We start from the raw sequence: 12,435 nt of genomic DNA, 5'->3' as shown, positions 1-12,435 counted from the left end.
AAACAATTTACTGGGTGTTGACTGGTCCAGACAACATCGCTGAATGGTGACTGATTGAATGTACAGGTGCTACACCGAAAATCACAGTTACAAAGAAAAAGGTGTAAACATCAGTAACATCCTCTTAAAACCTTAAAAACACACACACACAAACACATTCAGAGACCCATGGAGCGACGATGCAGCTTGGAATTCAGTGAGCATTTATGCGACAGAGGGATAATTACATTATTTTCATTCACATACCACCCACCAGCTGGCTGTTATATCATTTCAATGTTCATACCTTCAGTATAAATGCAACCAGAGAAAAAGCCTATAGGGAGCGCCCCAGTCCTCGTAACCCTCAGAAAGCCCTTAGAACTGCTTGGCAGAGGATATTTATCTTCAGTGCTCACATTTATCATCCTCGCGACACAGAGTGCAAGGTGTTACTGTGTATGCAAACTCCATGTGCGTGTAAAAATGTGCATCTCAGACAGAAACTTCGAAAAAAAAAACTGCAAAGAAAAATTATCGTGAACTCAAGTTAACAACTAAATCAAACATTTTTCATCCTGACAAATGAATTCAGTCTGAGAGGCTGGGGATGATTCAAAGATGTAAAGCAAACAACAACTCATCAAAAGGCACTTGATTTTCGAAGCCACCAAATACAGCGTCAGCAGTTGAGCTCTTTAAGACTTTAAGTTATTTAATCCAGTAGCGAAGGGTTGTTACTCCTTGCTCTTAAGCTCACAATAAAGGAAACGTGTTTGACTCATACTGGCTTTTCTTATGCATTTCTTACCAACAAAGCATTAATTACAGCATGAGCAAGTGTCTGTGCTGGCTGAAGCTGGGCAGCTACGACATGAAAAGATAGCTGCACTCCTGCCTCCTGACACTGTAATTAACTCTGTGACAAGAAATTCCTCATTCTTTCTTGGTTTGCTGTTGTTCCCTGTTTTCCTGCGGTCAACCAAGCATGGTCATACCTTTGTCTCTTCTCATCCAAAACGAGTAGTGAAGGAATCAAATTTAGCAAGATCATGCTTTGGTCAATGAGAACATGATAGGGAGACAGGAAGGGGGAGGCAGGAGAGAGGAGAGGGTGTGGGGAGGTTTGGGAATGAGGGACAGTCATCAGTGCATACCCCTTTACACCCCCTTCGCTCACCTCGTTGTCAGCCATGCGGAACCAAACCTGACAGCTATTCAATTTTCCCAAAGCTAAATCTAATCTGCAGCCTTCTCTCGCTCGCTGACATACTGTTACACTACAACGCCTCAGCCATCTCCCAACCTTTCCAGCAGACTGGCACAACCTCAGATACTCCTTTCTTCACTTTGACACAGAAACACACACTCCTGCAAAGTTGGCAGTGGGTCAAGAAAGGCAATTAAAGGTTTAAATGAGATATAAGAAAAGTTGCTCCTCAATTTAAACTAAAGATATCTTTCTTACTACCTAGTTTTAAATTAAATGGAATCTAAAAACCGTTTAATAATATCTAATATTAAATATATATATATATATATATATATATATATATATATATATATATACATAATCTATTTTATGTGTCTCTATAATGAGCTGACATTAGGGCCACTTTCAAGTGCTTCTCCAAGCCAGAGAACACTTGCAGGACTGCAGCTCTCAAGGGCCAGAGTTGACCACCTCTGCTCCATGCAATAGTTAAACTTCTACATCCTAATTTCTGTTACTTAATTACACATACTAGGAATTTAAAAATTAAATATTACATCCCTGTATCATTAATACAACTTTTGTATTGGTTAATATTTTGAAACCTGTAAAAAAAAAAAAAAAAAAAAGCTCTACCTCCACTGCAACCCCCCCTACTTGCAGCTGCAAGGCAGTTTGTTTGTTGATTTGACAAGACAAAACAACCAGGGAGCAATTCCTCGTGAGCACCCCTAACCATTGGCAGCCATTTCTCCTCCATTCTGGCCCTTCATGTTTGGTGTATGCTTAACATTCTTTGTCTCGTGAACAATGCTGCATACCAAATTTAAAATCAGAAAAAGTGCAGGAGGTGCTTTGGTGTCATTTCAGTCATTTTAGCACCTCCTGACTTTTGCAACCTGCTGCACAGAGTGAAGCGATTCCCACATAATTTCCCAGGTATTCTCAAAGATCAAGGCATTGAAAAAAAGTTTTCACAATATTTACTTTGTGGATGTCCACCACAGCTGTTTTGCATCGAGTACAACTACTTCTTCAACTGAATGCCAGCTATATGCAGCATAGTTTGGAGACACTACACAGTCTAGTTCAAACTGACTTCAAACCAATGTTGAAACCAAGAAAACAACAACCATGCTTACATTTACAAAATCTCTTTGTTTGGTTTCCAGCTATGATCAGAACTGTACTGTTTATATGAGCCTGAAAAAGTTTTCAGGTCATGACATGTTTGCATGCATCACATTTGAAGAGAACAAACTATTTTGACATTTTGACATTCGCAAATTCACACAATTTATAGTAAACAGCAGTATAAAAAGTAACCTTAACCCTAACCAACAGAACAACTTGTAAATATTTATCGTCGTCTTAATAATTTCAAGCATCCTTTTGTGGTCTTTTAATAATCAAAAAGAAAATATCAAGCAATGCATTTGCATCACATACTGATCACAAAAACATTTTAGAGTTTTCCAGGTGTGACTTCCTTTTTTTTTTTTTTTTTTTTTTTTTTTTTTTTTTTTAATAAACTTTGAGTAGTTCAACCCAAGCTGTAATGAAAAAGTGTGAGATTATGTTACATAACAGGCATGCACAATAAGAACTGATTCTTCCTGTTATCTGAAATATTTGTTTTCATGCATGCTAATGAGACCAAGAATCAGCCTAACCCCTCCTCTCGAGCAGCATGATCCAAATGAGCGAGATAAGAGTATTCCAGTTGGTATGCATCAGGCTTTCAATCTGAATATTTGTGTCCATGTAAACACGGCTAATGATTAGTTTGGAAAAAATATTTCTAAAGATATCAGGGAAATGGTTTTTTAAAAAGTTCTTCAGCTTGGGTAATGGCTGTAGTCTGTTTCCTTATTGTTAAACATTTTTAAGGCATTCTCTAGGAAAATGCTGCCGCTTTTAAACCCTGTTAACTCCTGTGAACATGTTTTCAGGCGCATTTAAGCATAAACCCAGAATGTTTTCCCAACTTTTGTGCTAAACTGTTTCTCCTTTTTTTGCACCTTTTGTTTCCCTCATTCTAATAATAATCTCATTATTGCTCATTTTCATAAACACTGTGAGTTAATCATACAATTAAAATATGAATAATCTAAGTGTGTCTATGAGAGATAGGCTTCCCAGAACAATTAAAACCCCAAATTCCCCATTAAAGCCACTTTATGGGAATTTTTCAGTGACATCAATGTACAGGTACATTGTCTCATTACTTTAAGGCAATGCAACGTGACAGAATAACCTACTGATTAAACAAGATTTTTTTTCTGCACATTTATGTATTAAATACTATATAAAAATGCACAATAAATAGATATAGACAGAATGATAAGTACATTTTTAATGATAAGGCTAAAAGTATTTGGAGGAATAAACATCACTGTATTGTAGTACATCACACAGTGAGAGTAATTATTACACTCTCATCTTCCAAATATGCAATCAATTTCAAAATAATGTGAGAAACCGAGGTGCTTAATCATTTCTATTTAAATTTAAGAAACTTGTCATGCTTTTAAATCTTGTTTGTATGACTAAAATGCAGATTCATAGATTTATGTATTTTAAATTTTGTCTTAAACTAACATATAAAATAAAACAATGACATGAGATTTTTTTGTATCAAAAAGGTTTTCTAGACTCTAAAAGACAAATGACAAAACATCCCCGCTGTATGCTGAATCACTTCGCTTGTCATGCAGAAAATGAACTCTTGATATTATGTGGTATTTTGATAAGTTAACCACACAACTTTGGGGTGGGGGAGTGTTGCCCTGCTTTTGCATAAAATATGTTATGTATTCAAATTTAATAACATCTACAGTTAAGTAGCAGCATTTTAAAGTCATGCTGCAGAGCTAATTAGATCTACACAATATGGAAACGAAAAAGAGAAACAAAAGCAATGAGAACATTATTTAAGGTTCTATGAAATGCATAGTTCAGATAATCATGTCTAATTCTGATTCCAGAATACAGAGCAGGAGATAAGATTTTAGGGCTTTATTTTAGATGATAATAAAAACCAAATCTGTTTAAATAAAAAAAAAATGCTATTAATAGCAAAAAAAATTTAGCATGTTTCTTAGTTTTTAATTTCTTATTTCTTTCTACTTAAATTCAGCATTTGCTTAGTGCACATTTGTCTAAAAGCCTTTAACCTTCTTACTGGAAGACTTTTATACGTTTATCATGCGCCGTTTCTCTTCGAGGATGCACTCCACTCAGTCTTTAGGAATATTGACTGCAGACATGTGAGTGGCTTTCGACACTTAGTTCTTGGGCAGTAAAAGAAAATAGTGTTGCACCTCTTGCATACAGCCCTTCACACACACTTTGACTTGTCTTCACTGCCACAGCAAATCAATTCCAGCACAGGCTTGTCACACATCATTACACCTTCCTATCATCCTCTGCTCTTGAGCTCTATACATGTGCATATGCAAGAGAGATGTGTGTGCATGTGTCTGTTTAACTAGGTATGCAAACTTAACACACACAGAGCAAACAGTTTCACTTATCGTGCCACCAGACACAACTTATACTTTTAAGGTAGGAAAGCAGAGGTCTGTGACTAGCCAAAGCAAAGATGACTCATATTTTTTTTCTCTTCTATTTTCCATTAACGTAAGGCTTAAAGTTGTTTCAGCTTGGAAAAATATCCTTCTACTTTGAATTCAGAGGGCTATAACATCAGTGAAGGGGGGGAAAAAAGAGGTACGACAGCACCAAACACACAGGCACAGCCATCACAGCCAGAATGGCTCATCTGGACAGGTTGCTCAATGATACATGAAATTAAAGATTTCAAGAGAACAGCAGTGAAGAGGGTAAAACACACAAAGCTAATTCTTACTGTTAGTTGGAGGGTTTTTTGTACTGTCTCTAACAAAAGCTTCCTTTCTTTATATGGATGTGTGAGTGTGGGAATATATAGTGCATCCATGCTGTACAGTATCAAATACTGTACTTTCAATGATGAAGATTACGTCAGATATCGATTTGCATGACACACTGAAGCCTTTAACTGTTGTGATTTCTTTGTCTTTAGACACAAACTAACAAACGCACAAACTGGTACTGACTGGTATAACCTTGAAACAAGAGCCGTTTTCGATGGATGTAGGAAGTGTGGAAGGGTGTGCATAGGCAAGGTAGATCCAGACAGAGCAGGAAACAAGAGGCAGGTGGGGTTGAGATTCTAGGATGAATATATTCTCAGTGGATTTTATAAAAGCAAAATAAAGTGTTTTTACTTTGTATTATTTGAACAAGAGCCAAAGTTTATTTTATGCACCTTTGGTTCTCCTGCAAATCAAGCTGATAACTGTTTTGGGTATAAACTTTAAAATGAGCCTGTTTACTTCTTCACACAATTGACTGACAGCATTTATATGAATTATTTAAAGAGAAATCTATTTCAGTTATGGATGTATTTTGATTAGGACTGCACCTCAATTAAAAAATAATTAAGATATGCTTATGTGTTTTTTGTTATCAGTCATAATTAAAAACCCTTTTTTGTACTTGTTATGTCTTATTAAAGATAATCAAACTGGAAGTCAAGCATCAAATGAATGCAGTCAACACACAGAAACTGTCACATACAATGTGGAGCATTTCAGCTTGGAAAGCAGAGAAACAGCAAGAGCCACAATAGTTGCAGCGTTCTTCTAAAATTCTTAAAAGAAAATGGAAATTTAAGATGAAACCTGTTGCATGAATTTTATCTTTAGGGCATTTTTCTACAACCCTAATGGCATTGGTGTGTTTTGTACAATGTCATTTTAAAATTTTAAATCTATGTTGTACATAACTGGTCTTTCTAATTTTTCTTAATGGTTTTAGTGTAGATGATAATGCACACACACACACCACACACACACACACACACACACACACACACACACAATGAGTCAGAAAAGCAACAGCTGTGATTGAGCAGAGGTATTGCTTTTTCCAAGGGAGTTTAGTTACGCTGGGGTCAGAAAGATGACTGAAGAGACTCAGTCCATCTGTTCTCTGCCTAAGGGAAACCTACACACATGCTCATGCAGGCCGACACACACTTCTCAGTCTTTTTCTCCTTTAGTACCAGCCTCCTATCCAAGTAGAAGAGTGTATTTCCTTCAGCCTATCTGTCTTTTCAAAAGCATATGCGCCCTTGGGTCAGCTGTGGTCCCTACTCCTCGTTCCTGCACTGTCTCACAATAAGGCACAGCATCCATATGTGGCACAATGGCAATGCTTACAGGTAAATGCATGTGTGTGTTTATTCAACCTGCCCATAACCCTATACTTGCATCACAACAGTTTGGTGTAAAAGATGTTTTTCACGGACAAAGCGGTCCTCAATCTTTTTTTTTTTCTTTTTTTTTTTTTGTTCAATTAACCCCCACGGCCTTCATTTGCATTTCATAAGGAGGTCGTCACTCTGTGGGAGGGTTATCATCCTTTTTAGAGGCAGAAAAAGATGAGAAGGGGGAACAGTTTTTATCATGTCAAAAAGATAACACCACTCATCTGCCTTATCAGGGGTTGATGAAATCCACGCTGCAGCCTCACATTCATGAAAGCGACTGTTTTTCAAAAATGCGGTGCATGGTCACAGCTATGCAATTTTGACTGTATGTATAAACTATATGGAAATATACTGATCCTGTCTAACTATCATGCCAAAATCTCTTATTTGTCATGTGCTCCACCCAAAAGTAAAGTGGGTCTGTGCATCCACTGCAGCCCTCAACACAAAAAGCACAAAATTGCGTGTGCACCTGCTGAGAGGTTAGTTTCAGCTTGGCCTTTTATCCACTAATTATACATCAGCATGTTTTAACTCAGGCTTCATCAACTGACCCTCCATTAAGAAAATTTGCATTTAATCACTCTCAAATCTTGCATTAATGCCATAAAGCAAAGCAGAAGCGAGACAAGAGTGGACTGCAAAAAGGCATAAAAAGGGGTGAAGCAGCGCTTAACATGTAAGAAACACTCAGTCGAATAGCAATAAAATTTGTTATTTCCTCACAGTAATTTGTGTGTGTGCATCTATGTGTGAATACAGCTTCCTGAGTGCTTCAGGAGCTGACATCAATTTAAATGGCACATGCTCTGAATAAGCTTTTAAATCTGTGCTACAGTCAACATGCATTACTGAATTTCCAAGTGGCCCAAAAGCAAAGGTCCCAAAGCTTATGACATTAAAAAGCTAAAAATAAATAAATAAATAAATAAATAAAATAACAAATAAAAAAAATCCAATTATATTTTGCCATAAACTTGCTGTGCACATTCACATAACTATTTTATTACTCTCTTGAAAGGCATTGTTATGACTTTAGATAAATAGCTCTTTTACTCAAAGTGTAACACTGTACAAAGGAAAATAAGTATGTTGTAATTATAGTGTGAGCTCTGTGCCAACAGTATGAGAGCAAACATTTTATTATTTACTCATATAACTATATTAAGTCTATTGGAGATGCTTATAAAATTTCCCTATCATGTAGTAACAAGATTTTAACTGCTCAAACTGAAAACTACCTCACTAACTCAATCATTTATAATAATCTGAAGAATTGATCCGTAATAATGGGTCAAGAGTTTATTTTACACCTCCAGACTTTGATTTGGACACTTGAACAGCTCACCTTCTGCAACAACTGGGAGCCAGAATACTTTGTTGAGATGGACTTCATCTCCCCACCAAACGCTGAGGCCCACAGCTTTACTCTGCAGAAAGCACACATGCACAATAATGAAAAACAAGAACTGAAAATATTGCATTTTGTCTCATTTGTTTTTAAGAATCAACTGGGAATAAGGTAACTTTAGGGAGTTCGCTCTGCTTTTTTGACTGATAGGTTACTCTATTGCCTAAAAGGATTTCACAGCACAATATAACATTTAAATTGTGAATTATAAACTAATCTAACATTACATTATTGTAGTATGGTATTTTAGTATTTTCCTGTTTCAACGCAGTGAGTTTGCGTAAAAGGCCATCCGGCTACTCACACGGACGGAGGGATGTGTTGGTGGGAGCCTCCCACCCAGGTTTCCCTGGTGCTTAGAGTTGAAAAAAGTAACAGCAGCCACGTAAACCAAGAACTGGAAAGCACGCAGCTCCGATCCACCTGCATCTTGGGCAAAAAATAAATAAATAGCCAACCCCCAACCCCCTGCGCGCACACTGCAAGTTTTCCTTTTCTTTTCTTTTCTTTTTTTTTTTTTTCGCTTATGCTTCCACCGTGGACTTCTCCCCTCTCCAGAGAACCCAAGTATGAAAAGGAAAAAGGAGGAAAACAGCAGTCACCTTTGCTGACTGACTGAAAAAACTCATATGAACATATTCAGCTCTTCAGCTGGAGCGGGGCACAGAGGAGCGGTGCGCTTTTGCAAACGCAAAGATCTTCTGCTGTGTGAGTTGTCCAAAGTCTTGTGATGTGGCCGGTGCGGTGTCCCCGGCTTTGCTTCCAGTCCCAAAGTCTAGTTCGCCTCCTCTGGAATAGAGACTCGGCTAAGTCCCTTTGAATGGCCAACCTCAGCCACTGAGAACCCGCCGTGGAGGTTTGGGGGAACCGGGGAGATCATCAAACGATGCAGCGCGCAAGAGCACGCCTACTCTTCTTGAGTGATGCAACTACCCTCCTCTCCCTCACTTTCTCTCTCCTTTTCTCTCACAGTCACAAACACACACACGCACACTTTCTCCCCAGCGTTCCTCTCAAAAACTGAGGATAAGCTACTGTGCACCGGTATTGTTGCTGAATTACGCCATACTTGGGACTTGACTGACTCATTCTCCCTCACTCACATGCTCTAATACAGCAATAATAGCTATAGCCTTTAGCTTTCAGGTCATATCAAGTCATGCACTGTATGCCCAGTTCACTGAAGCAGGGATTGCTGCTTAAGTGCTGGCAAAAGAGGGAGAAGAAAAAAAGAGAAAGTGCGTGAAAAGATACGGAGGAGGGATCCAGCTTGGTGGTGGAAGGAGGGAAGGACCAGATGATAAGTCTGCGCTGCTGCATAAAAGCATGCCAAATGCACTTTGCAGCAGTGATGTGGCACTGGCAGTGTGGGCATATGGGTTGTGAAAGAGGATGAGAGCCCCCAGGCGACAGACCCTGTGTGATGGATCGCATTTCCCAAAGAAGGAGAGATTCTGGCAAAGCACTGGAAGGGGATCAACTTTGACTGAATAGCCTATCTCTGCCCCTGCAGAGGGTTTGCTCTACTGACTGCACATCCACAAAAGACCCACCTTTGACTAATATGGGTCAAAAATCTGCGTGAAACAGCTGGCCTGGGTAATGGACCCTTTGAAAAACAAATATAGTTATTTTTGCACACAGAAAAGGTCCAACATGGTTTTTTTCTTTCTTTCTTTTTTCTTTAATATAAAAGAAAACTTGTTTGCTTCTGTTTTCAAAACTGTCACACTGATGGGAAACGAAAATTCTCACAATCAAGCAGAAAAATGCAAATCAACCAAATGTTTACAATAACCAAATTTTTACAAAATGTTTATTGCTTGTATACATGTGTTAATTAGACTTTACATTATCAGGGCTGAGATGTAACCAGAGCAGCTCCCCATTCCCAAATGAGCATGGACGAGTTATTTATCTCTCTTCAGGAATCTAACAATTAAACATAAATAATTAAATAGAGAAAGTAATATTATGTGATAGGTATCATTTATTAATAATAGATTCTTAGTCCTAGTGTGTCTGTGTAGAGATGAGTAGTTTTTCATGCAATTCTACCTCAGCTAGATGCAGGTCCCAAGAGATTTTTTCAAGGGACTGGGCAACAGTATAAGAGGCCAAAGTCTGGACTAACAAGGGATTTATTGACACTGTATAGTCAACCTTAAAGCCAACAGTAAGCTGCGAAGGGAAGGTTGTTGTTTACATGGTGACCAGTAAGTCGTGTTAGATGTTAAACAATGCATTAATACCAAAGAAGTCCTGTATAGTAAAGGTGGAAAAATCGTCAGGGGTGTATACCAGATGGGGAAAAGCCTGTAAGTTTAATAACCAAGTAAACAAAACAAAACAATAAAGTGTTTTGAAAGCACCTTTTTTTTTTAAAAAAATAGTTTAGCAATATTTTTTTAGTATTTTTATTATTTTCTCTTTTTTCTTTTTCTTTTTTTAATATTCAAAGCATTAAAAGCGTGTTTTTTATTTGTGACGCAACAAACTAATTAAGGTTATTTGTCATACTTTTGAAAGAAGTCCTTTTCCGTACATCATAACTGTAGTTATTTCTATAAATGAATTTGGAGGAGAATGTTTCTTCTGTGTTGTTGTAGTTCATTACATTATAAATTTGATGTGGGTCTTCCACAATGTGAACTTTGCCTGCTCTGTCTGTGGGGTTGATGTTGCTGTGGTGACCACCATCATAGGAGGTCAGAGGGCTTTACACAACAGCCTGGGGATACAGTGTGGGCCCCAGTCTGCCTCGATTTGGGTGATTCCTGTGACATGACTCTAAGTGGATGGATCTATAAATGACATTTGATTTGATTTTAGCAAAACTAAAGAATAAATACAACACTATTATTAGAACATTTCACAATAAGTATAAAAACTTCTATACAACCATCATATTTTTTATGAATAGTTTATGTACTAGTTTGTTTAAAGTTTTTCCTATATTATTGACAATGACAATTAATAAACAGTGAAAACACTTGTTGAGAAAAGTTGATAAGAATTTCATATCGCTGAATATTTTATGCAAGAAAAGTGCTTTATAAATAAAATTTGAGTTGAGTTTAATAATAGTTAATTAATGTTTAAATACAACATTATTACAAGATAATATTACACTAGGTAAGAAAGCTTTAACATAACCATAATATTACTTTATTGCTTAACTCTTGGCTGTACTCAGCAGTTTTAAGGTTGTAAGCACCACGGTTAATTATTCATATCATTCACCTGCAACACAAATAAATGCCATTAAGATGTTTAATGTGGACATACTTTCATTTTCCAACAACTCCACTAACATCTGGGTGGCATTTTAGCACCAAAGCACCAGGTAAGACAAAAGCACACAACTTTTTTTTTTTTCTTTTATTTACAAAGGCTGATAGCCTACGGCTGAGTTGTCCTCAGCTACAGTTGCAGTAATCTGATAAGTGCATACAAGTTACACAGGTCACCAGTTACATCCTGCACATCTCAAAAGATTCAGAAGTCCAGTCTGTTATTATTTTATTAAATCATCTAAGGAAATGGTTGTCACTTTTCATCACTTGATGTAATAAGCCAAATGATTTCTGTTAAAAGTGGTCTGTGTTAACACAGAGAGGCAGTGGGCAGCAGAAAACTATGTTCTTTTATTATCTATAAGGACAGCGATGGGCTCATTCCCTTGTTTAACAGAGATTTATAATCAAACCTTATTTTATTTTTTGTTACCAGACTCAGAACCAAAGTTATTTTAGGAATAATCCCCTTAAAATTAATTAACAACGACATGCAAAAGACCTTCCTTCATCATAAGAGAAATAGACAACTGTATCTGATGAGACCGCTCGTCGCTCGTCGAGCTCGTCTGCAATATGCACAGTCATGGTTCAAAATGTCTACTGCATGCAAAATTTATAGGTTTGTAAAAGAAGGGCAAAGCTAGACGAGCTTGCTGTGGTGAACAGCAGGAGGCAGTGGCAGCTTCTCTCTGGTGCTTTACCTGTAAAAGCAGCACATGGGAAATGAATGATGACTGGGCTTTCCTCCCATACTGGGAATGTGTCCTTGAATTAAACACTTGTTCTACAATGTTGTCAAACGTTCACTCTGCTGACACCAACAGTTTTCTGAAAAGGAAGGTTAAAGAAGAAAGAAAGTGAGGTGTATTTGGAGAAATCAGCCTTAGTGGATGCAGTCAACATGCAGTAAAGGTTCAACATGTGATTTAGAAATTTAGAGATTGGTTGAACTCTTAAAAGCTTCTTCCACAGTTAGTAAACATGAGTTTAACTTTCAGTGCTCCAGCATTATTTACTGCAGACGTTTTCTTGTGGGGAAATTTACTGTCACGTTTGGAAAAAAGCTTCTTTTTTTTTTATTATTATTTAAACCAATAAAGTGTAAAACTAATTACTTGGTGAAGCATAGATTTAACAACCAAATTCAAGTGTAAAAGGTTAGAGTTTCTGTGCAATGTCATCACTCCCATGTAGCTGGGGGCAGAAAGCAGCACTC

General features: G+C 37.4%; 1 protein-coding gene across 1 annotated transcript in view; it reads right to left on the bottom strand.

Annotated features, from left to right (window-relative positions):
- The window catches only part of cacna2d3a (calcium channel, voltage-dependent, alpha 2/delta subunit 3a), a gene marked incomplete at its 5' end in the record, with an annotated part of 116,015 nt that extends 107,666 nt beyond the window's left edge, over positions 1-8,349 (bottom strand). Inside the window, 2 exons of the mRNA XM_079239162.1 lie at positions 7,858-7,939; positions 8,225-8,349. Of these exons, the coding sequence (XP_079095288.1) occupies positions 7,858-7,939; positions 8,225-8,349 (207 nt within the window). The remainder of the gene's footprint in view (positions 1-7,857; positions 7,940-8,224) is intronic.
- Positions 8,350-12,435: the final 4,086 nt, after the last annotated feature.

This window comes from Telmatherina bonti, assembly GCF_933228915.1.
Source record: "Telmatherina bonti genome assembly, chromosome: 4".
NCBI lineage: Eukaryota > Metazoa > Chordata > Actinopteri > Atheriniformes > Telmatherinidae > Telmatherina > Telmatherina bonti.
Note: the sequence above shows the minus strand (reverse complement) of the source record. Positions and strands in the feature narration are given on the sequence as shown.